Consider the following 26710-nt stretch of genomic DNA (forward strand, 5'->3'; position numbering starts at 1 on the left):
AACATCCTGGCTGAACAGCTTTAACAAAACTCCAACTACGCTCTTCCAGGTAGAACCAAACAACCAAGGAAACCGCTAAAAACTTACTGCAGATTCAATTAAAGAATTGACCAGGTGATACACAAACACTGGAAGCCCAGACCGCAAAAGTAAACTAGATTACACCTCTCTACTTCTATCCTATACTACGGATGGCGCAAAGAAACAGAAATCTACTGTACCGAACCTCCATGCATATGATGCTTAGCTAGTACAAGAAACGTTGCGAAAAATAAAGAGGCACGTCAAGAACCGGGATCCAGAACAGGCTGAAGGAATAATAACGGCGGCTACACAAACATGCAGAAACTGGGTGAAAAATCATCATTTTCAACTGTATCGACTCTGAAAATATCCTTAAAGCAATCTGCGGTAGGAATGCCAGAGAATTTTGGTCGCTCCTAAGACCTAAAATGCCAATGGGAAAAAACTTGATCTCAAATCGCATCGGTGAACCTGCATGGATCGACCACTTTACGCTGCTCTTCAAACCACCTCAGCAACAGATAGTACCAACCTGGGAGAACGACACCTTGGCATGGGTAACACTCCACTACCGTGAAGAGGTCTCCGATCAAATAAAAAAACTAAAAAACTCCCGAGCTGCAGGGCCTGACGGCATTACCAATCTGGACCTTAAACACCACCCAAACGAATGGGCAACCTTCCTAAGCAAAATCTTAACTAGATGTGCCGAACAAAAATCCATTCCACCATCCTGGACTTCGGCAACAATCGTGCCAATTTATAAGAAGGGCAACAACAGTGACCCAGCAAACTACCGCCCTATAGCGCTTTTGGACTGTATTGGGAAAGTCTTTGGAGCACTACTACTGAAAAGATTCCACACATGGGCAAAAAGTGCTCCATGCCACGATATTTTCCTGCCAGGATTTAAAAAAAATGCAGGCACAACAGCAAACATCTTAGCAATAAGTATCCTGAAAAGCAAGGTCCTGGAGGAGGACCGAGGCTATTTGTGGCCTTTATTGACTTAACACAAGCGTTTGACTTCGTCGACAGAATCCGCCTCTGGTCGAAATTAGCAGAGTGGAATTGCCTGAAGGAGATAATTTTGCCTATAAAGGCCCTACACACTGGTACGACACTTATAGTGCGTCTAACTCAGCAAGGGAGCCACTCTGCTGAAATCCCCACCGCAAGACAGGTAAAACAAGGATGCCCCCTTCAACCAGCCCTTTTTCTAGCTTATATGGGTGACTATATGCAAACGGAAGACTCCATCAGATCGTTTCCACCAAAACTGGCCTGCACAAAAATCTGCCGCCTATTGTATGCAGATGATCTTATTCTTTTCAACCAGATACCAATAGGTCTCCGGAGACAACTTAACAGTCTACTGCGCTACACCACAGAGAATAACCTTGAAATCAATAAAGAAAAAACAAATGTAATGATCCTTGAAAAGGCACCGAAGAAAACAGAAAAATTGCGGTGGTACCTTGAAGAGAGCGAGATAGAGAAAGTTAAAGAGTTCAAATACATCGGCGTAAACCTTGACAGCTCCAAACAAGAAAGCTCGATGCAAGAGGGTTTAGAAGGAAAAATCAAGAAACTGGCCTCCCAATGTCAAGGAGTTCCCCCCTTCTCACCTGAGTTTGATCTTTGCTGGATTTCTTGATCAATGTCTTCTTGCGGACTGATCGAGTCTTGAACAAGGCGGCACGAGTCTCTTCCGACTCCATTGTGCGTTCAAAGTTCCGGGATGCAAGGATTCAGGAATCCGGGAAATTAACAGAGTGCGCAACTAGCACACGAGTCCAGGAATCAAGAAAGGAAGGAAAGGGACTAGGAATGGGGTAGGCTGGGAAAAGCAAGGGAAACAATACCGTAAGCTACGGAGCACACGTCTGGTCGCTACTTCGCAATAGCATTGAGACGCGCAGAGCCGTGGGAGGCGTGGTCTATAAATAGAACATGCTACGTCTAAGGTGTAGAGCGAGGAAGGTGTTTCACAGTAGTTCATGAAACCCAAGGCAAGGCGATCGACTTAAAGTTTGGCCGATTTTCCACCATTCCGGCTATTAACTTCTACAAAATGAAAGTTGTGCCAACCATCACCAACGGAGCCAAGGCGATGCCATTAATACCCAAAAAATCTGTCCACGGTTGGAAGCATACTTTTGGAGGACAGTCCTGTCTCTCCCCAAGTCTACACCGGTGTCTTCAATACGACAAGAACTAAGCCTTCTCTCTCTATTAGGAACAATCAACTCTAACTCTTTGCTGCTCTATAGAAAATGTCTACTTCAAAATACCCAATCAAGCTACACTTTGATAGGAAGGGAAATGCAAGAGGAAACTTGCAAACTGTTAACAGCTTGGAAGAACGACAACAAGACTTTATTGAACTCTATCGTCTGCAATGAAGATGACCTCATCACAAACAGGGTCAGAGTAATAAAACAACTGAAAACCCTGGATTGGTGTACGACCCTAGATGTAGCTGCAGCAAATAAACTAACGGCACACCTTCCACAAAGTACAAAAAAACTTAACGAACTACAAGGCTACACAGCAAAATTCCGGAGCAGACCGGCACGAAATTACCTTCTAAGGGCCAGACTGAACTTACTGAAAACAAATGAAATCTTGGCAATACGAGCACTTTCCTCGAACAGCGATTGTCGGTTCTACGAAAACAAAAATGAGACAATTCGCCATCTGCTTTTGTCCAGTCCAAAAACTCAGTTGATCAGATCTGTCTACTTAAAACCATTCCACACCGACCTTCAACGGATGGAAGAAGAACTGTGGTGGGATAGAATTATTGCCAGTGACAGAGCTTCTTGGCAAATAGCCCTAGTCAAAATCCTCCAACATATTCCTGCAGCTGCGCCCTGAACACCTATAAAGCAAAGAGAGCGAAGCCAAGGTAGCAACTCGGCACCTAAATCTGAATCTGGCCGCCTGTCTGCCCGGGAGCGTCCCTGCTAGATTCTCGAGAACTTTCCTATTTCTTTTGTAAAAATCGAATTCTGGATTAAAAATAAATAAAAAAATGTAAAGGTAAACTGTTTTAAAATTACTGAGGATTCACAGCCCGACGACAGGGATTATTCATGAGCATGTGAACCCGTGAAAGATCCAATGGTGGAGAAAGGAATAAAATATTACCTACCTGTAACTTTGTTGAATATCTTCTAGACAATTTCACCACCACAAGAACTCGTCCTACATCAGCCCCTTTTCTTAAGAAGCTTTGCGACTTTAAGGCACAAGGCCCCATAAATCATTGGGATTGAATGTATACAGTAAGGATATAATGAATTCTACTGTATCTCTACTTACCTTCTTTTTGTGGTCTAATTTATTGAATGTATTTCTAAGTACCTAAGGGTGACTGTATATATGTTTTATAATTGAGTGTTGCGTGATATTATCACTTGCTTGTTTCATTTCCTGGTGTGTGTTTTGCGTCTAGAATAAATATAGCATTTTTGTACTTAACTGTCTAAATTGAATTATTGTGTGCTTCACTTCGTGGACTCATTGTGGACCCTTGAACCCACCCACACTGTGCTGAGAATAGCCTTGACCACTCTCCATGCTTAGCTTGAGTTAGGTAGATTTTCCTTCTTGAGCGAAATTCTCCCCACTTTGTGTGTCCCCCAGCCTTTTTGCTGGCCTATTAGACTGATTCTCCTGAGTGAGTAGGAAACTTTTCCACACTCATTCTTTTACTCTAAACACGGGAACTCTTTTGACCTCTTTTTGGTACTTTGTAATGGAGTTATGCTTTCATCCATGTTTTCTGGCATCTACATTTTATTACTGCATCACACAGCACTTTCTGTGCAGTGTTGCTGGAAGCGCCTTGAGCTTTCCGCTTTATTTTGCCTGTGTTAGCACATGTTAACAGGGCAGGGGGGGACCCTTTTGTCCCCCCTGTATTTTATTTTGTGAGATCAGCACATCCTACCTTATGTGGAGTACTGATGGGAAACATTGGGCCTCATTGAGAGTTTGGCAGTCACAAGAAAATAGTGGCTGTACTTTTCTAAGCCCCGTACATGATGACTTGTTCTTACTTGAGCCTTCTTCTACCTGCCTGGTGGGGTTGGTCCTGATAGGTCTTTTGTCTTTGCCAGGTTTCCCTTGGAAAGCCTGCCAAGGCTCTCTGAGTGCCTGAAAGGACAGGAAGTGGGAGAGGTGACCGGAACTCCCCTGTTCTTTGTCCTGCAGTGTGCCTGCCTGGAACCAGTTTATGCTGGGAGGGTGGCTGTCCCCACTGGACAGCCACACCCAAAGCTTGAATGAATGCATGTCTGGTGGTTGGTGGGCTCAGCCCGTATTCCTGCATTAAAGACGAGGGTCCTGGAGTCGAGAAGAGGAAGGAGAAGGAGAAAACGCCCGCAGCCAACTCCAGCGACCCCCAGAGCTGTCTGATTAACCGCTGCTGTCCGGACATCCACTTCTTAGCTACCGGGAAGTCCCGAAGCAGACTTCCTCTCTTGAACTGATGGGACTAACCAGTGCTGAATCAAATTGCATTTTTCACCGTCCCTGGAAGAGCTTCAACATCCACAGCCCGCAATTCACCAATACCCAGGGTCCTGTGCTGTTTTGCAGAATAACCGAAGCACAGTTTTCATCTGAAACTTTGTAGGCTTCCTCATGGAATTCTAGAGACTGCATTTCCGCTCCTGAAAGTCCCCTCAGAAGAGATGAGGACCGAGAACCAGAGAAAAGTCTAAAGCAGGACAACCGTTCTTCACCAGAGCCTTGAAAAAGGCAACAACAAGCGAGTGCTGTGAAGATCCTCTGCTGTCGTCCAACTACTCAAGAGCATCCATCAGGTCCATTGCAAGTTCTTTTTTTCAGCTGCCAAGACCAAGAAGCATGAACCAGGGTCTGCTGTCGCCTCTCCTTGGAGACCGTCCTGCTGCACAAGCTTCTTCACTGATAAGATACTATTCAATCCCCAGCACTTACCTGGGGCTTGCTTTGTTGCTCCTGTGTTTCGGATGGTTGCAGTTAAGCTGTTACTTGCTTCCCCTCCTAGGCCTACATTGAGCTACATTGGAGCGGACAACCCTTTGTGCTCTTTACTAAAGAAACTGAATTGCGACTTACCTGCAAACTAAAAGAAATCATCAAAGGCTCTGCCTTACCCCCTTTCTTATCCAGCTTTCCTTCCTCCGATCTTGGTCACTGGTGCCCAGTGCCCAATTGACTCTATGAGACTCACCTAGAATAGGATTGGACTTCTTAAGTTGGTTAAACAGGGGTTACGTATATTTGCACATGTCGGTCTACTGTTTGCATACCGGTTTCAGAACTTTCTATCACTTTTGTATTACTTTAAAAGTGCTCTAAAGATTTTTATCCTTTTTAATATTGCATATATTCTGTGTTTAACGTTACTGTGTGATAGCACTTAGCTTACTTAAAGATTACAAGCTTTAGTGGATATGAAATAAATGCTTATTTGTATAGATTTATATAGAACCTCTAGTGTGTAAATGTTCCCATGAACTAATTGTATGCTGTGAGTACAGTGGGTAGTTCATCCAAGGTGGCCTTTCTAAAGTCTTATCTCAGATAGGACTTTGGCTAAATCCCCTAATACCTTGTTTGTGTTTGGCTAACCCCTCAGAGTTCCCTTGTTCACTATAACTAGGGTGGCCTCCTAAAATCTGTCCACCAGGCCAGATTCTAGAAGTTCATCTTAATTGTCCCAGTAGTAGAATAGCGAGGGATGTTTCAGGTTAAGATTGAAGTGAAATTGGCAGAGAGGTGTGTGGGTAGCACTAATACAATATCAAAGGTATTGCAGGTTATGAATAGGGTGCAATGGTTGAGCCATTTGCAGTTCCACGTATTGCAGGAGATACTGCAGTTCAGGTATGAGGTGCAGAGATGAGGTTTGCAGCATCAGTCCCTTCCACCTAACCAACTTGTTTCAAACAAAACTTACCAGCACCTCTTTGGGACAACTATTAAGCTGTGGCACCTGAGCGCTGAGACAAACCAAAGGGCCGAGGGCGCAAAGAATGGAGTCCAACAGTACAGATAGACTACCAGAGACTGCAACCATCCCCTGTGAGAGAGAGAGAGAGAGAGAGAGAGAGAGAGAAATGTGAGGTGCACAGGCAGACTTTTCACACATGGAACAAAGCACTGGAGTCCAATTGAGCAAGCAATGCAATGCAATGACTAACTGAGCTATACCTTAATTTGAAAACTTGTCAATAGTAGCCCTCTAATCACCTGCCAGCTGCAGGTGTTTACTGGAATTTAGCAAAAGCAAAGCAGGGCTGTGAATTTCAACATGTTCACGTCCACACATTCTAAAGTGGGCTGTTAATAGTGCTCATCACATCCTCGTCTCATTGCACCTGCATCTCAATAGTTTCTTCTATTGTGGGCACCCACATTGTATGTTAGTGGCTTACGATAATGACATCAGATGCCAATCACGTACATAACCGGGGATATGCATTGTGAAGTCTCCTCAGAGCATGTGCTCAAAGCGTCAAAGAAATAAAAAAACTGTTATAGGTAGAAGGCACAATGTGTTACCATGTGGAAGACTCTTCCAGACATTTTCTCACTCACAACAGGCTAATGAATGCCCATGCACACCACAAGCAAGCAGGACTGTGAGAAGCAGATGAGTTTGTTGACGTCTGTTAGGAATATTTTTACAAAGCCACTATCTACCTTAATAGCAGAACGAGAAATTCAAACAAACAGAAATCGAACAATCTAAAGGTAAGTAGGAAGGGGGAGCATTCAGGTAGTGGTGATGGTACAGATGATTTAGATAAAATTAATCAAAAATTGAAGAAACTGACATGTGCAGTCCTCCATGGAAAGCTCATGCTTGAGTATCTGAAGGCGGGCATTATTCCGGATGGTTTGCAGGTCAAAAATATCCCGAGAATATTTGTGGACAACCCCAAATTTCAGAAAAATGTTAGTGGGGTTGGAACCAAATGCTCTCGGGATTGGAACATTTTGATTGTAGAAACAGCAGAGGAGGCGGCAAAAAAACAAGGAGATAAGCTAGCTGAGTTAGAGAAACTTTTCTTAGACAACAAAACCATTAAGGATGCGAAGAAACAGTTAGAAGGTCTTGAAATAGAGATAAAGAAATGTAAGCAGATAAATCTGAACAGGAAAATTGCAAAACTACAAAAAGACATTATAAATTACAAAGAGGAAAGGACTTCTCCTTATTTGAGAAAAGGTTTTTTATCCTACAGGGAGATTACAAGATGAAATTCAGAGTTACGACACATGCTGAAACTCAGTCATGGATCAATAAGGAGGAAGCCCGTTTTCTCATTAAGAGTCATCCGAAGAAGGCGGCCTTCTATATGTTACCTAAAATTCATAAAAACAAAACGCACCCACTAGGGAGGCCCATAGTATCGGCCATTGACTCCCTTTGGAACTATTATCAGTTTACGTGGAGTTCTTTTTAAAACCCTTCATACCAACTATGCCTTCCTACATAAAAGACTCAAGCGACATGATTAGAATTACGCAAGATTTGACAATAGGTGTAAATGATTATCTAGTGACTATGGATGTAGAGTCCCTATACACCTCCATTCCCCAGATGGATTGTCTGAAGGTGATAGAAAGTTTTCTTGATAAAATACCAGAACCCGGAAAAACCACCAACCAAATTTATTGTGGAATGTGCCCGTCTGGCTTTGACAGAAAGCATTTTTCTGTTCAAACAGTCCCTTTTTAAACAACAGAAGGGAGTGAGTATGGGGCAACCTTTGCCCCGGATGTCGCTAATCTCTTTATGGATGATTTCGAACAACAAAGAGACCTGTGTCCAGGCCTGAAAGCCTGGTACAGGTATATTGATAATATTTTTATCCTCTGGAGAGGTTCAAGTGATGCACTGACCAGTTTCTTCCAGTGGTTAAACACATGCGACGTCCATATTAAGTTCACGATGGAATCGCATCAAACACAAGTCCGTTTTTTGGATTTGCTGATTGTTAAATCGGATGATACGCTGGTAACAACACTCTATCGCAAACCCACTGACAAGAATACACTTCTCCATTTCTCCAGTTTTCATGCTGCAAGTCTGCGCCAAAACCTGCCCTATAGGCAGTTTCTACAGATCCGTAGAAACTGCACCACACAAGATGAGTTTAATAAACACGCTGATATCTTGAAAAAGAGACTCCTAGAAAGAGGTTATCCGAAAAAAACTTGTGAAAGACAATTATAAAAGAGCGTTGAATATGAACAGGGACTTGTGCCTAACCCCACATATAAAACAGAAACAAGAGAGGTTAAGTTTGTGTAACCACATTCAACCCAGTGAGCAATGATATTTTTAAAAAAAGTGAATCGCAACTGGGATATGACTAGGCAGCCAGGCACTTTGTCACAGCAGCCCATGTTTGCGTTTAAAAAGAATTCTAACTTGAAGCAACGCTTGTTGCATACCTATGTCAAGAAAACCTGTGAACAAACTGTTTTGAATCAATGGGGTCTCCCGTCCGTAGAAGGTCACCATAGATGTGGTAATTGCGTATCCTATCCTTTGACTGAAACACGCACTGAGTTCAATTATGGACAAATTCGGTGGAAGTTGAGAACTCACACTAATTGTCGGACAAAAAATGTAATTTATATAATCTTGGGCCCATGTAACTTAGTGTATGTGGGTAAAACCACCAGAGAAGTCGGACAACGTATGGGAGAACACATGAGCTGCATTCGCAACAAAGTAGCTGACAAACCGTTAGTAGACCACTTTATACAGAATAAGCATACAGACATGGATCTCAAATGGTTCGTACTCCAGAGTGTGAAACCACAAAGGAGGGGTGGTGATCTGGCTGTTGTTCTACATAAAATAGAACAACATTGGATATACCGCCTTGACTCAGTAAGAAATGTTTTGAACATTTCCGTACAATGGAATACACTGATAACTCACTAATTATCTAGGCATCAATAGTGTGCAGTATTGTGAGGTTTCTCTGCAATAGAAGATTAACAGTCTTATGTTAACCTATGGGCAACACTGAATATAGCAGTGCTGAATAAATACATGCAGAGCAAATACGTCCTTGTGAAAATCTTCACCAAGAGTGTGGACGCAATGCCAGGAGTTATTTGGTAATGTGGGATATGGCTCTGTGTGAGATGCCAGTGAATTAAGACATGCAGTGATGTTTCTTCTGAAGTGTGCCATATAAATACTATCAGTGGCATACTAGTATTCTACAGTATTTGAGTATATATATATATATATATATATATATATATATACACACACACACACACACTTTTTTGTGATTTTAAAAAAAGTCTTGAGATTTCTCTCTTTCTATATTTCTAAAATTTGAAATATAGGAGATGCAAACAAAGTATTTCCTTTTGAGAAGAAATACATGATGTTCTCCATGTAGGGCAAACTGATATGCTAAAACTCAGACATTGTATAACGCGGCTGTCGATTCTGCCATAGTCCTCTTTCTATGATGATGCTTTGTCATATAAAGTTACCAGCAAAGAGGCGCCATTCGAAATCTGTATGCAACGGCAGCTCTTCATATATGTAGGAGAGACGAGACGAGACGGAGAAAAAGAGGCGATCCAGAACTAAGGTAAGCAGTAAGACGAGTGACTGTACTGCCAGTGCCGCGGGAAGCGCTAATATCCACAGACCAGAGCTGACAAGTTTGCTGAAAGGAAATGTATGACCAATTGATCTAAATCCAGGGTGTGTACACAGAATGGCACTGGCGAACTAAGTCTAGATAGACGGTTTGGCAGAAATATTTTATTTAGCAAACAGGAATGTATAGACAGAATAGGGAATAACTTTAAAATCTGATGCATGAGACAATGTGCCTTTTTAAACAATTTTTAAACTATAATACTCTGGCATGTCATTACAGGACACTTCTTGGAAGTGGAGTAGCCCCGATCAGACACAAACAGAGAGGGCTGTATGCAATTTGGCTCTGGATTACTTTTCAAAATAGCAAGGAATATTCTTCTCTGTGGAGACAACGTGCCTAGATGTAAGTATTAGCGTTGTTTCTCGCCGCTAATATGGGACAAAGTGACTATATTTTAAGAGATCCTATAATATTTGATTATCTCTATAGGGCACCAAGTAGAGACACTACGTCCTGATGGACTGGTGTTGAGCGTCGGCCAGATCGCTTTCTTGTCCAACTAATGCTTGGAACGAACAAGACGGATATAGCAGATACGCTGTCTTTTGCAAAGGTTTGAGTAAGTATTTAGATATGTGATGCTGTTATACAATGCATTAAATAAGAGTTTGATTGTATCCTAATGGTGGGAATAAGATTTGTGACCGTCTATACATAGGATATGAATAGGATTAAATCCAAATAACTTCTCTTTTCTGCAATATAAGAGAAATGATTGTAAAAGGGGAGAATAAAGGACTACTTTTTAGAGTCTATTTATGTTTACAGTAGTAATAAAAAAGAAAATAATCAAGGGAATGGTGTTTTATGCAGATCACTAATGTGTTGCATTGTTTTTATAGGTGGTAAAAATCACCCTTACGTGGTTACGGGGGAATGATAATAATTCCCCATTAGGGTCCTGAAGAAGGTTGCATCAGCAAGAGGACGAATTTGTGATGTCCATTTAGTTCAACCAAAACATATGTAGACTATTTTCCGACTGTGTAATTGTTTAAAACACAGAAGTATCATCTGCGAAAGAAGTGGAGGACATTGTATAGATAGAAATAAATTAAAAAGGTTGACCAAAGAGTTAGCCTTTGAGGTGTGAGTTATACATTTTTTAAAGAGTGAATGAATGGTAGGAATGAGTGAGAGTGAGTTGAATTTTGGTGAGAAATATTTTGTGATATATATTTTACAAACAAATTTGATATTTTATATGTGTTGATGATAATAAAATGAATTTGAACAAAATGAATTACATTTATTGATATTTGTTAAAAAAGTTAATGTGAAAATGTGCACCATTCCCTATTTGACTGGTCCATTGTGTTGTTTTGAGATTAATTCCAGGAGGGAAAGAAGGCTGGTAGGTAAGTGCAGTTAGCCCACATAGGTAGCCAAAGTAAGCGCCCAACACTGGTATAGAGAAGGAAATACCCTTTTTAAAGCCACACATATGAATTGTTAACTGAAAATATGTTCTTTAGGCACATATGACAGATCCGGAGTGTGTATGAATAATAGCAGTGAGTGGTGTGAGGAGTCAGAAATGCGAGACAAACAAGTAGATATTCACCAGTAACCATTTTACTAACCAATAAGGGTGGGACAAACGCCTAAATTTCCCTAACCTAACAAGGGTGCCCCTACATATCAAACTAAGGAAAATGACCGAATGCCTATCCCTCACACTTATACATTCAACACAATCATACAAGGATTATTTGGATGTTCAAACTTCATAAAATAACATGCATATTCAAACAAAAAAATCAAATTCTTGTAACCAGGGTTCAATCACCTTCCCATGAATCAATTCCAGATGTTTCAAATCAGTGTCTAAAATTAAGAAAGTGCTTTTCAATAAAGTTCTACTTCAAGTACAACACACACATCCTTTCATTCCATAGGTCCTTAACCTGGAAAGTGGAATGTACTCCTTTCAAAGCAGGATCTATCACTCTTCAAGACAATGTTTAAATTGTTCACAAACTCTCATGTGACAAACCAAAAGAAAAAGTCTTTGTCTTCATATATCAAAATCAGTACGCAATATAATCATCCTCTTCTCTGAAGACCAATCACTCTTCATTATATCCCAATTCTTTTTTGTAAGCAATACAGTTCTGTCAGGAGGGTTTCACAACAGTTCAACAAAGCATACCAGTGGATGTACCACTTTCTTTCCACCACAACCTTCTACCACATTGCATTGCTTCAACATTTCTTCTTCCTGGTCCACTCGCCTGCCAGGACTAACCACTAATTATCCCTTTCTTGGTATAGTTGCCTGCCAGTCTAAAAACCCCTACAACTCAGTACTTCAATCCTCAATGGGGAAAGTTAAAATCAACACTGTTTTCAAGGATAAGACTTTGGATTTCCAACAACCACAATCTATTTGTAACTTCTTCTAGAAGGATGCAGTAAACATTGACAATGTCTTTCACACTGATTCATTTGCCCCAGGCAATGCATATGATATTCATCTCCGCATTGATAACGGTCACAATGAGGGCTTCTATTCTGCCATCTTTGGTTTTCTGGAATTGCCCTTCTTTGGCTTAGGCAATGCTGGTTATGTTCTGCTTCTACAAGTGATCTTTGTAAATCACATTTACTTTGTCTTTAATTGTCTTTCTTTGGCTGAGGTCATGCACGTTACAACATGCTTCTACATTCGGTTTAAATATTGTCCTCTTTTCACTTTGACAACAGTGGTTATAATATTCTTTTTCACTTTCTCTCTTAAGATAGGAGTTGCGTCCAAATTGCCTCAGTTAATTAGTTCAGTATTCGAAAGGTTTTTTAGAAGCCACCAGTCTGTTTCAGAGCGCCCCGGGGTCACTGAACGAAGGCCAGCTCATTAGTCTCTCTGAGTGTCTCTGCTGGTGTCACCAGGATTGGTGATATCCTCGTCAGAGAACGTATAATCCGATTCGCCACCCTCCCCTAACTCCTCACCTTCGTCTCTTCTTCCAGTACCCTTCTTCCCTTTACTTCTTGGTCGCTCCTTTTTTTTATGTAGGTAGGGGCGCCCACGGAAGGAAGCCACCGTGTTACCCAAAAAGGGTTTCCGGTGCCTCCTCCCGGGAACGCCGGTAAGGGGAAAAAGCCAAAAGGCACAAAAAACCCTGAAGCGACCTGCGTGACTCTCCTTCGGAATGAGCTGGAATGTGCTGGAATGCAGTCGGCTGAAGCAGATACTCCGTGGTTATTAGGATGAAGCTCCGAAGGGAGGTAGGCAGTAAGTAGAACGGAATCTCACAGGGAGAACCAAGTCCAAAGGTGAAGCGCAATGAATAGGCAGTCCTTAAACAGGCCGGGATCTGGTACACGGGAGATCACAGAGGAAGGTATCCGAATCAGAAGAATCAGCTATCCAAGAAAACAGGCCTAGGTCTGGTACACAAAGAGGCAGGCAGGAGGAGAAAACAGGAAGGGGGAATAGAAGAAGGAAAAAAAAGGGCAGAAGGCAAGACAAGGGGAATAGGAAAAGGGCCCGATAGAATTCGGGTATAACCAGCAGTGAGTGAGAGCAGGCGAAAAGGCAGACAGCACTAACGGAGGAAACCGGAAGCGTTGCAACGCGTACACAACCCGGAAGGAGCTGTATTTATTCTCCGGGCCGCGTAAGCGCGCATACGCACGGGCGGAGCTGAAAGTGGGCGTGACAGGCTACCAGCGTGCACGGCCGGATAATGTCCGCGCCGCCAGCGGTTCCACAGGCACCAAGTACCGCGTGGCATGACAGCTGGACCCGCTGCTCCTATTTCTTCTTCCTTCGGGTTTGCACAGGTGTCTGACAGCTCCAGTAAGGTTCCCACTGCTTGCGCCTCATTTAAATGGAGCCCTTTCTGCTCTGCTTGCATTTTCGGTGAACACTACACACCAAAGTAGCATGTAGAACCAGGAGAGCTTCTCTTTCCCATGGGTCAGCTCCTCTTAATGTCGCTTCTTGCTGTGTGTCCTCTGCATACAGGTTTCCCGACCTCTGCTACTTTCTCAACACGGCGTCCCGCTTGCAACGCAGTGCTGACGTCATCTTCTCCCTCCTGCTTCTGCGGCTTCCACTGCTTTCTCCTTATGGACCGCACCTGAAGGGCCTTTAAATGTTTATAGGTCCTACTCCGGTGTGGGTCATTACAACTACTAGACCACAATATCACAGTTCTGCAACTCTAAGCCCCTCTTCTTCATCTCAGTACCCAGGGCATTATGGGACTTGAAGTACCTAATGTACATAATACCTTTTAGGTTATTCAATTTACTTTGGTTTAATTATTTATAGGATAGACCTTTAGGAGAAGTTCTCAAACAGAATTAATGGTTGTTTCTTGCTTTCGCGATTGAGATATTCTGTAGAATTATCATAATCAGATGTAGTATTAATTCCCTGACTTTTACATATTTTATTTCCCAAGGGTACCTTACGGGTTTTCACACTTTAAATCTGGAAGAGGAAGCCTTACTACGATAACAAGTCATCCGATATTCAGGCATTAGAGAACCTTCATCCACAGAAGAGGGTAAATACAGTGCTTCACTTGACAGAGTCCTCACATTCCCTTGATGGCCTTCTCCTCCCAGGTGATCCACCCAGCTACTACCACCCCCAGGGTTAGGATCAGGTAGCGGCTGCTTCCCACTGGCCATATGGAAGGAGAGGTTAGGCTGGGATTCTATGAGGATTCCGTAGGGTTCATCACATTAGGCAAAAGAAAGGGAGCCTGAACAAAAACAAAATCAGGGCATGCAGGGAGTCAATAAAACCACTACACAAGGGCCTTGTGAGGTCAGTGTGCTAGGGAAAGAGGTGCGATTCAAGAATGTCTACACAATTAGACTACCAAAGGTTAATCAAAAATGGGTCTTTTCATAGGTTTTAGTTTTAATGGTTTTGGACTACCTAAACTTGGTAGGGATCACTGTACATAGACAACTGGTGCAAGGAAAAATAGTCACAAATAAATACTATGATCACAAAATAAAAAGATAACTCGATAATCAAATAACAAGCACATTTTAAAAAACATTAATATACAATGGAATACAAGTATAACTCGTACACATTTTTATGGAGCACTAATATTTACAATTTCAATATTGTAAAATAGTTTGTTTAGTTTCTTTGTATGTGCAGAACAGCCAAAAATGTTTGAGGACATTGCAACTTTGAAGCAAATCAAAAAAGCAGAACTTAATTTCCTCTATGCAATTCAATAGAGGGTACCAAAGGAATTCAATTTTCAAAAAGTATTCTCTATGAAATATAACAGAGGATACACAATTTAAGAATTGTACCAGCCAAATTCATGATGTACTGAAAAATAAGAAGAAATTTCATATAAAAATACAACTATAGCAAATCTACAAAAACTGAATTTTGAATAAACAATTTCTTGGCGCATTTCCCTTGATCTCCATTCTTCATCTGTTATGTGCAGAACAAGGCCATAAAACATCAATGGCCAGTTAAAACCCAATTCATCACTCCGACCAATGTGAACGAATGCCTGGTGATAGGCTCTACACATATAGTCTAAGGAGAGGGGCAAGGGAATACAAGGGAACATAGGCACAGTGAAACATTGCATTTACACTGTCATCATCAGTACCCAAGTTGCCGAAAAATCCCAGAACAATTGAGTATAAGCACAGAATGTCTCTCAGAAATCCCACCTGCACAGGGGCTGCCCTATAAGAGCCAACCACTCACACAACTTGGTCTCAAAGAAAGCTTTGGGGGCAAGCCAATCACGTTGGCATTAGGAAAGCTGATGTCCAGCCAAGGGCCAGCAAAAAGTCTAGACCAGTTCATACATTTGTAGAGGGTTGTTTGACTGGGCTCAAAGTAAGCCATACATATAGGACAGCCGATATTTTAGAGTTGCCTAATAATTTCCCCTGACAAAGGTGCCACCAGCCTTCTCCCCAAAACCAATGCAGGTTGGTACGAGAAAGAAATGGGGTGCTTAAAAATCCACTGTGGCACAGAAGTCTTATGGGCTACCAAGTAGCATATACTTTAAAAAAGGGTTGCAATGACAGGCACACTTCAACAGAAGTCCTTACAACCACAAAAAGAAAATATCCACAAAATAGGAGGGAAAAGAACCCCCAAAAATGAAATTCTGGCGAAACAACGTCCTCCTAATATTATAGCAAATGACTGCGTGACCGTTTCCCTGTATTTAACTTCAATGGATAATCCCCATCTACATTGTTTAAAGGTTTCTTTCAACTGTTACCACTCTGGCTAACTTTTCTTGGACTGTCAGTTGTGAGCCTCATGCTTGTTTAATTCTAATTGAGTTGCCTTTATGGTCATTCTTTCTATTTTGCATGCAGTTCAAACACTTTTCTGCTTGATCGCCTCTGCAAAGTGTAAGGGTTCAGAAGGAGGGGACTGACACACAGGTGGCATAGTGATCACTATAGACTTATTTGGTGTGAAAATAAAGAGAAAACCTATCTTTACCTATATCTATGAGGATATTTTTGTCTCAAATATAATGCTAATGGGTCTGCCAGGATGTTTTAGTAAGTCCACCGCCTTTGTCAAAATCTCACTATCGCTGTCCCTTGCACTTATAACTAATCAGTTGAACCAAAGTTCTTGGTCCAGGAGAATGACTCCCTGGACTGGGTGGCTCAGTTCTGTTTGCTTACCCGGGGGAATGACTCCCTTGCCCTGATTTCAGTACTTTACAAACAAACAAAAGGGTTGCAGATCCTCTAAACTCTGCGTGAGAAGGTTCAATATTTTGTAACCCAAGGGGAATGACTCCCTTACCCTGGATCAATGGCCTGATCCTCGTTGCGGGCTCAATTACCAGGAGAAGGACTTCCTTCTCCTGGCCTTTCTCCGACTTTCTTTCACAGTTCACAACACCAGGGAGAATGTGTCCCTTCCCCTAGCCTTTCTTTCACAGTTCACAACAGTAGCGGGAATGACTCTCTTGCACTGGCTTTTTACACAAAGAAAAGATCCACTTGTGAGGAGGGTCCCAGACCCTGGCTTCTCATCTTTCAATGAGGAGTACTTGGTTCATACTTGGTGCACTCTCCTGCCAAGTACTACAATGCGGAAGATGATTCGTAATCTTCTTTTCTTGTGGGTTTGGGTCCCAGACCTGTACTTCTCTGTGTCTTGGTTTTGGCAGACCTGGTTCACTCTCCTGCCAGGTACGTTAACGAGGAAAATTATTTCCAATGTACTCTCTCTTAATGTTCACTTCAGGAATGATCTGCAGCCAACCACTGTACCGAGGAAGATGACTACTGAGGCACTTAACTACTTCTGTCACACCCGGTCCCCACCTGGACATTCGCTCTCTCTCGTTACCTGCTTCCTGGGAGCTCTTCCCCGGATCTTCATGGGGCTCCGGGTCTTGTTTTGCACAGTTTCCTTCTTCTCTGGGCCCTCCTGCACAGCTCTGCTAGAAGTTGTTGCTGGCGGCCATAGGGTCTTTTCGCAGACCACCCGGTCCACCCCCTTTGGGTCACACCCCTATCCTTCAGCTTCCAGCTCTGCCTCAGACTTGTCCCACGCCACCGGGCCAAGGATTTCCCTCTCCATCCTCTGGATTTTGGGTGCGGACGGGTCTAGGCTTTCTTGTTATCCTCTCCTTGAACCGCACAGGCTGGAGTGTGCCTCGCGCTGGTTGTCTGTGTTTTCTTGAAGTCTTTTCTCTATTTGTATAGTGGTTGGTTGGCAGTGGTTGGCATTTGTATTCAAGTCCTTCAGTGGCTTTGGCCCTTCAATCTTCATTCTTCTGCACCTCCTCCTTGTCTCAGTACTTCTATCATAAGCAATAAAGCAAACTCTTTGTTCAATTTACAAAGTTTCACCTTAAAACTCTGCCATTTCCCACCTCTTGCATACTTTTTAACACTTCTATACACTTTTTGCAACTTTTTCCACTGTTTTTGCACTAGTTGACGTCCTCGAACATCCGACGTCATTGCGGACCTTTCTGAACATGGTCACATAACCATGCGCTCCCGCGCGGCATGATGACGTGTTTGCAAACACGTCCGCACTTCGCGATCGGGTCCGTGCTTCGAGAACAGTTCGGAACTGCATTTTATACTGATTTAAGAACTTTCAAGCTCAAAATGTACCCTTGCACATCTCCTACACCGATACTTACTCATCCATGAACAATCTAGTACATACATAAACTGCCATGTATCTCAAACATGGCATCAGCTATTGCCATCCCTCCTCCCCAAGAGCCACCACCACCAGCTGGAGGACCTACACAACAAAAAGAAGCGCAGAACTTTCAAAGACAATGAAGAGGACCAAGAACATGAGGTAGAGGAAGGGCCTACCTCTAGCACCCACAGAGAACCATGGGAGTGGCAGTTCTTTACCACTGTTGGGAATGTACCAAAGGCTAAAGCTATCAAAGTGAAATGCACTGAGTGTACTCAGTCGCGGACTACCTGGACAGTACTTCTACGGGACCACCTCCATGCACTGCCACACCAAATCCAACCAGTGCAATGCACTCGGAAAGGTTGTTCCTTTCTTAGCAAGTAGTAGGCTGTCTTCCTCCACTTCATCTTTCTCAACCAATACTGTAACCACACAGCCTACTTCTCTGGGACATAAAATCCCACCAGCTACCTTGCAAGCAATAAAAGAGGCTGTTGATCCATGTCTTTCGAAGACACTAGTCCTCTGTGTATACCGCAACACAACACTCTGCAGGGGGAAGCAATTCTGAAGTGCTTTTGAAGCTGTAATCAAGGAGCATGAGAAACACTGCCCCCTACCATAGAAGTAACACACGTGCAACATCTTCCCCATCCACCTGCCCCTCCATATTAGTGCTTGGTGCCTCTTCCCTCATTTCCCTTCCCACCTTACGTTCTAACCTCTCCTGAAAAGAAAAAAAAAGGAAAATACATCAAAGAACAAAAGAAAGGTTCCTTTAGGAAGCACCTTTCAGTTAAAAAATTTAACTAAAAAAAATTATCTTATAGACTCCACCTACTTTACATTTCTCAGTAAAGAACATGGACTCAATAAGATTTTCCAACATTCCCATTAGCATTTTGTGTTATGCAAATGGGAATACTGTGGCGTTCATACCCCGTTCCAGGAGGACATTTTGTCCATTGTTTTTTCGAACTTCTCCTTGGTCCATCTGATCTGGGAAGACAGTTTATTTTATTTATTTATTAATAAAGATCACAGGGATTTACCATTGATAACAGATCGGAGGAAATGGTGGGGTGAAAGAATGTGAGTTGAAAACCAGATGTTGCAGGGCAAGGTGAAAACAAACCAGGGACCAGGACAGAATGACATAGGAACGGGATGGTACTGAATTAAGGATGCACAGATGATGGAAAGTGCTGTAGGGCTGTCCATGAAGTGTAGGGAGAGAGGAAAACAGGGTGATGCAGTAGTGTACAGTGCTAGGAAACAGGTTCTTCAGAAAGAAGGATAGCTTTGAGGTTCGGATTTAAATAGTTGTAGAGTTGGAGTAGTACGGAGAGGGAGAGAAAGAGCATTCCAGAGAAGGGGAGAGAGAGAGCAGAAACGAAAGGGGCACAGGAGGCTCAAGTGGTGGCAATGTGGGGAGCAAAGCATGTTCGTAATGAGTGAGGAGGAGAGTAAGGAAAGAGATGATCAGATACGTAGGGTGGGGCGAGTCCATGGATAGTTTTGAAGATGATGAGAAGAGGTTTATACTTAACCCTTTCTTTCATAGACTTAAAGCATAGTTGGGAAAGCCATTGAGGAGACCGGCACAGTAGTCAGATCTAGAAAGGACTAAGGACCAGAATAACGGTTTAGCGGTATTGAAAGGAAGATTACAGGTTTTTCTGATATTGAGGAGGTTGCATCTGTCTGCAGTGGCAGATCTGAAGATGAAGAGCGAGAAGTTGTGTGATGGGTCAAAAATACACCAATGTTACGAGCGGAAGCAGAGTAAGGAAGGAGGTCAGGAGAGAAGAGAAGAGGAAGAGATAGCCTGTTAGGACTGGGAAGTAGAGAAGACTGGGAAGTAGAGAACTTCAGTCTTAATGGAGTTCAGCATGAGTGAGACACCATCCAATATTTACTGGCGGAGAGACAGTTTGACATTTTTGACAACAGCTTGGGGTTGGGAGCGCTAAATCCCTATTTTCCAAGTTACTTCCCTTCCGGATCCATTCCAGGTTTTTGGCAGCCAGCATGCTTCTTTAATCAAATGACTATGCTTCCCAGAATGCCTGGCCCACTGCTTCATCTCCACCCATGCAGGACAAGTTTGGGTGCAGGATAGGCAACACCTGTGGCTGCAGGTGCAGCAATCAGCACACGTGAGGCATGTGCACGTTAAGCAGCTTTAAAAGCCTCAGTTTGCTTCAGTCCAGCGCTGGTCCCTTGTTCCTGGTGCTCAGCTTTTTGCCTAGTTCCAAGTTTCTATTTTCTTGTTCCTTAACCCTGGATTTCAAAATGATTGTGCTTAATTGATTTCTGCTTCCTAGATTCCCTTTCTGCCTTCCTCAGTTTGCAGGCAGCATTTCTCAGTGTGTTCCCTTTTTGATGCAGCCCAGTTTGTCTGTGTTCTATATTTCTTTGACTTTGTCCTTTGCTGCTGTAAACCATGATGCCTTAGCCTTCCTCTTTATTTAGATTAGCTTTCTGTCTTTTTCCTTGGATGGGTGGGGGAAGTTTGCCTTGGTAATTTCGTTTTCCCTGCTCCTGTTCCTTACTTTCTCTTGGAATCCATTCCATGTTTTCCCTTGCACTTCTGCATTTATTTCTCATTGATTATTAGGTGTGGTGTGCTGTTGTAGCTAGCTCCTGTGTGAATGCCTATGTTTTCCTCGCTATTCTGTAATCACTATTCTTACTTGCCCCTTGTCTTGAGTCTTATGTATTTAGTTATCCTCCCATTGCTGTTATAGCCTTTTTGAGTCCCTGTTTGATCAACAGGGTTCGTGGGCTTGCTGACATTCAAGAAGTATTTCTCGTCCTCGTGAGTACTGTTTTTAAGTTCCCTTATTTAATACCATCAAGAGTGTTAGTTCACAGATCCTGTCATTGCTTGCCCTCTACGTGGGCTTAGCTCTGTCAGTACCTGTAACAGCAATTGCAGTCATAAGGAGTTTCTAAGTGCTTACCCCACATCCCTTTTCATATATTTGTATTGTTGGCACACTTTATTTGCACTGCTGGGTTTTAGCATACATGAGTCTTGGTTCCTGTGTGCACGTTGTTTGATTCAAGGCTATTCACTGTGTGATTTTGTACACATTTCCCTTGCCATATTCGCTACCTTTGTACTCACCTGACAGTGCTTCACAATGTGCGGGTTACAGTGGGGGCAGAGCAAGGGTTAGCCTAAAAGTATAGGGGAATAATCCCATCACAGTTGGTGGGGGCAAAGGAAGACATAATAGCGGGAGAGTAGGGTAGGAGTGGTGGGGAAAAGTGAGCAGGAGGAGTGGATAGAAGGTTATTAGCAAGGGTATTGGTGAATGGTAGAAATGTTAGACGCCAAGTAGAAAGCAAGATCATTTGCAGAAAGAGTAGAGGAGATGGGGGTGGGTTTAGGAGTTGAGAGAATTGAGTTGGGATTTTTGGAGGCCCCTAGGTTGGGAGGATTGAGATGAAATGAGAAAGAGATAGATGTCACATTCGGCAGAGTCACGAGTAGAGGAATAGTTTTGAAGAGCAGTGAGATAGAGTTGGAGATCAGGAGTGTCTTGACCTTTGCCAAGGGCTAAGCTTTTTTTAATGTGTTTTTAGGGTGCGGATTAAAGGTGTAATCCTGAGCCGTGGAGGGGAGGATTTAGGAGCATGTTATGTTAGGGCAGATGTTACATCTTTGTGTGAAATCACCACTCCCTGTGAGTCCCCCAGCACTTTAGGCTGGACACCTGGATTTTTGGTCTGATTCTCCTTGGTGAGCGCAAATCTTTTTCCACACTCATCTCTCCTTTTAGTCTGAGCTTAGGAACCTTTTTGGCCTCTTTTCGCGATTTCTTTTCAGAGTTATGCTTTCCTCCAATTTTTAGGCATCTACTTTTTAATGGCACAACACAAAGTCCCTTCTGTGCAGTGTTGTCAGAAGCTTCTAGAGCTTCTTTATTTTTTCTTTGTTTCCCTGACCAGCTCTTGCAGTTACCAGGGCAGGCGGATACATTTTATCCTACCTGTGTTTTCTTTTGCAAAATCAGCACACATCACCTGATGTGGAGTGACGAGGGGATACAGTGCGTCACTTTTCCTGATTCTCCAATAAGATTTAGTTACTGTGACAAGCCCATCTGTTCAGGCTGGTGGCAGTTTACCTTCTACACAACTTATTGTGTACTTTCTACCAGAGGCTGCAATTGCAGCTCCGATTGGGTACATAAGGCACACCATACATCTAAAAATGGGGGTCTTGTTTTTTAAGCCCAGAACAAGATGGCTTATCTTTTATGGTCTCTCCTTCTAGCATGCTAGTTGGGTCGGGAGGGTCCCTTTGTCTTTGCCGGGCTTCTCATGGAATGCCTGCCCAGGTTCCCAGAGTGCCTGGCAGGACAGGAAGCGGGGTAGGTCTACTGAAACTCTCCTGTGTCTCCCCCTGCAGTGTGCGTATCGGAAACCAGTTCAGAGTGGGAGACTGGCTGAACCAATGTTTGAATGGTGCATGGGACATGATTGGTGGACTCAGCCGGTGTTCCTGGATACAGTCCAAGGTCCTAGAGCAGAAACCCAGAGTCGACGACTGGAGCAAACAGATTCCAAAGAGGCGAACCAAGAAGGACGTTGTCAGTACTGCCAACGACCACCAGAGCCTGTTGAGTTGCAGCTCCTATCCGGACCTCATCACTGCAATCGAGTAGGGAGATCTGAAGAAGACTACTTCCTCCCATAGACTGGTGGGCCTAATCAGTCTTCAGACGACCTACAATTTGCACCCTCCCTAGAAAAGCTGCGACCCCCAGGGCCTGCAAGCCTCCAAAACCTGGGGTTCTGTGCTGCATATCTGTGCAACGTCTCTTGGAGCGCGGTTTTGCCTGCAACTTCGAGGGCATCCTTCCAAGCCTGCAACGACTCGATCCAGCTCCAGAGAGTCCCCTCGCCAGAGGCAAGGACTGGGAAATGGAGAGAGTTGACTGCTGCAACAACCGCCTGTGCACCGAGCCGGCAAAAGGCACCCACAAGCTTTCACCTCGAAGATTCACAGCTGGACATTCCCCTGCACGAGGGCCGCCACCAGATACATCCAAGTCACCTTCTCCCCGTCACGAGGGCCAAAGAACAGGAGACGGGGTCTGCTGTCGCCTCTCAGCTGGAACCGTCCTACAGCAACTGCTTCTTCATCCAAATGTACTGTTCACCTCTGGTACAACCTACCTGGGGCCTTGCTTGTGCGATCCTGTGACTCTGGGGGCTGCAGATAGTTTGTATCTTGCTACCACTCACCATAGAGTAACATTGGGGGGACAACCCTTTGTACTCTTAGCGCTTAAAAACCGCCGGCCCTTGGACACTGGTCCTTTGGGCATCCATTCAGGGGTCATCCTAACCTCCCTGAGCCTATTTGTAACCACTGATTTACTTAACTGCATCTCTAGGGGGTCCTTCCTGGACCCTAGTACTCTGAGCACTGTGTTTTCTTCTTCCCGTCTTTTCCTGGTGAATCTTCAGCCACTGGTGGCCCATCTAAACTTTGAGAGACGCATACCAGATAGGGCTGGAAAAGGTTGCCTATATGTTTCCGGTTGGTTTACTATGTGATTTATTGCTGAACAAAGTATTGCAAGTGATCCTATACTGTACATAGGATTGAGCTGTAGCATGTGCCTGACTTTAGTATTTCAACAGTGGGTATATAATACATGTTTTTTATATAACTCCTCAATGTCCAAGTGTTTTCCTGAAATAAGGTATGCTCTGAGGTCTTTGTACCAAACTACAGCCCTCCTCCCACCTTAGACTAAGCCTGGCTGCTCGCTACTCTACCATACCCTTTGGTAGTTCAGGCTGATCCTAAGAGGTGTAGCCCTGTTCACCCTTGATGGGCTTTCCTAAAACCTTTCCCAAACAGTGATCTTCGTAAAAAAAATATATATATATATATAACTGTGTATTAAGAGGGTAGTGAGAAGAAAAGGGAGCATAAAGAGCAATATATATATATTTTTTTCATTAATGCACATATTTAATCTTTATTATTACGTAAGTACCAGAACCAATGTGTTCGTATCATTGTTGTACAATTACACGTAGAAATCCGTATGAGTTTGGAAAAGGACAGTAGCACGGCAGATCATACGTCAATTCAAGAATATCTATCCCGTTCCAAAATGGCAGTTACAAACACGAGTCTTGGTCCCCATGGTAACCAGGAGTTTACTTTGACAGTAACGCATTGCGCCGCATTCCTCTCCTTGCTGTGGCATTTGCGGGTTGCTGTAGGTATGAAAATGATGTATCTAGACAGCTGCACATTTTTCGCATAGAAAATTAAACATAGGAGGACAAATTTAACCTCAGAAACTTGGGTTTATACACATGCAGGAGTCGTATTCAACTAACGTTACACGCGGGCAGCCACAGGATAGAGCTTTTACACTTAATTACGTCGTCTACATTTTCGGGTAAGAAGCATTTCTTGCCTTTATTATATACATGACCAGATAAGAGGTAAGTCTTACAAAGATATTTTATCATGCAGAGACGAGTGGGAATACGGACAGCTCATTAGAGCATATCAGCTCCACGGACGACGGAGAAGTCTACATATAATGCAGACAAAGTTCACAAACTAAGTAGGTCAGTAAAGATATTTCCTATATATAAATGTGTACTTTTTTTTTATAACACATTTTTATCAATTTTAACAAGTGCATAAAACATACAGGTGAGGTGAACAAAAGGCAGTAGACTTGGTAATGCATACAGCCAAATTACAGTCAAGGTTATGCTGTATATAAACATAGGGTTGCCTCGGGCGGCAGGGACTGAGGGGAAAGAGGGAAGAGAGGAGAGCAGCAGGAAGGAAGAGGAGAAGAAAGAAGAGAAGAGAGGGGGGCGCCAGGGACTCAGTCTCATTGATCATCCATCCATCTCCCCCAGACCTTTTGGAACTTGCGTGGGCACCCTCTTGCAGTATAGATTCGCCTCTCCAAAGAAGCGCACCTGGTAACTTCATTAGTCCACCGGGTCATGCTCAATGCTGCAGCGGACCCCCAATTAGCAGCGATCAGCCTTTTGCCCGCCCCCAATGCCACGGCTGTGAACAGTTTTTCGTATTTGGTCCAGTTCTCCCCAAATCCCAAGCAGAATCACCTTTGGGTCTAATGGTATTTGGGTTCCCATCATTCCTGAGATTGTGCGTGTGCAGCCTTCCCAGAAAGACTGTACCACAGAACACGCCCAAATTATGAGGAAAAAAGAATCCCCTTTCATGCTTGCATCGGAGGCAGGCCTCCACGACCGTCCCACTCCATTTAGCCAGCGTGATTTGGGAATAATAGGAACGATGCAGTACCCCGAGTTGGATCAGGTGTACTCGCATCTATGCCTATTTCGCAAGGAAACATCAAAGCTTCCACCCATTCCTCCTGCTCCAGCTTGTCTATGCCCCCTTCCCATTTCTCCTTCAGCAAAGGAGTTAAGCACCTGTTACAGCGTGGAAGTAACCCTAGAAGGGATACAATCCGTAAGGACATTAATTTCTAGGGGGGAGCAGGGCAGGACTTCTCCCAAGACCGAAAACTGGGCATTTATGGCGTGTGCAAGTTGTATGTATCTGAAGTGGTCCCATGGCTGCAAGTCAAAGCGTTCCTTGAGGATATCGAATTCAACCATGCACCCTCCCTGAACCACTTGTTGCAGTGTGTGTATCCCAAACCCTTCCCAGTTCCCCAGGGTCCCCATCCTTTGGATTTCGGGGAGGTGCGCGTTGTGCCATAAGGGTTGTACCAAGGTGGGCCTGGAGCCCCAACCGATATGTTTATGTGCCTCCTTCCATGAATGCCGGATATGAAGTGACATGCAGAGGGTTTTAGCCATTTCGCCCCGAGGGGCGTACAGAACCTGGAGAGAGGAGTGTGAGTGCATAGCCGATAGCTCTAGGCCGATGTGGGGAAGTTCACTATTCCCATGTAACCAGTCATTGACCACCCCTGTCTGCGCCGCTAGGTAGTATGTACGGATACATGGTAGTCCAATCCCTCCCTCCCAAATCGAACGATGTAGTGTCGTAAGGGCGATCCTGGGTTGTTTCCCCATCCATAAGAGAGCCCGTATATGCCAGTCTATTGACGTGAAGATACCCGGGGGGATGGGCAATGGGGTATTTTGTAAAACGTAGAACAATCTCAGAAGTGACATCATCTTAAATAATGCAGGCCTATCCATTAGGGACAGTGGTAAGGATTTCCAGTGGGAAACGTCTATGGCAAGCCTGTCCAAGACTGGCTGCAGGTTCAATTGGAGAAATTCCTCTAACGAGGCACTGATTTGTATACCTAAATACTTGAAGCCCCGGACGGAGACCGGGTATGGGCAAGGATCAGGGATGACATTCGCACCCCCCTGAATTGGAAAGAACACAGACTTTTGGGTATTCACCCGAAGGCCGGAGTACCGTTGGTACTCAGCGAGGATTTGAGACACCATGACTTTGTCGGAGTGCCGAGGTAAATAAAATCGCCGGTAACACCCCCCCCCCCCGGGCCAAACGAATCAGGACCAACCGTTGTCCGCCCAGAGCCTGATCACCAGTGGCTCTATTGCCAGGAGGAACAACAGGGGGGAAAAGGGGCACCCCTGTCTCATCCCGCGCCTTAGTGGAAATGCCTTCGATCGCCTACCATTCACCCTGACTTTCATGATGGGAGAACCATATAAGAGCTTAGCCCATGAAATTAAACCTTGTCCGAAGTTCATTCGTTCTAGGATGTCCCACAGAGCGCTACAGCCCACCGAATCAAATGCTTTCTCAAAATCTATCGCTAGCAGGGCTAGCGGGCCA

At 43.8% G+C, this 26710-nt stretch overlaps 1 protein-coding gene across 4 annotated transcripts in view; it reads right to left on the minus strand.

Moving 5' to 3' along the window:
- Nucleotides 1-26710, minus strand: part of HMGXB4 (HMG-box containing 4) — a 740304-nt gene that overhangs the window by 19233 nt on the left and 694361 nt on the right. For all 4 annotated transcript variants that reach the window (XM_069653065.1, XM_069653066.1, XM_069653064.1 and 1 more), the window contains one exon: nucleotides 5981-6103. In XM_069653065.1, the coding sequence (XP_069509166.1) occupies nucleotides 5981-6103 (123 nt within the window). The remainder of the gene's footprint in view (nucleotides 1-5980; nucleotides 6104-26710) is intronic.

This window comes from Ambystoma mexicanum, chromosome 3q, assembly GCF_040938575.1.
Source record: "Ambystoma mexicanum isolate Mex_15411 chromosome 3q, UKY_AmexF1_1, whole genome shotgun sequence".
Taxonomy (NCBI): Eukaryota; Metazoa; Chordata; class Amphibia; order Caudata; family Ambystomatidae; genus Ambystoma; species Ambystoma mexicanum.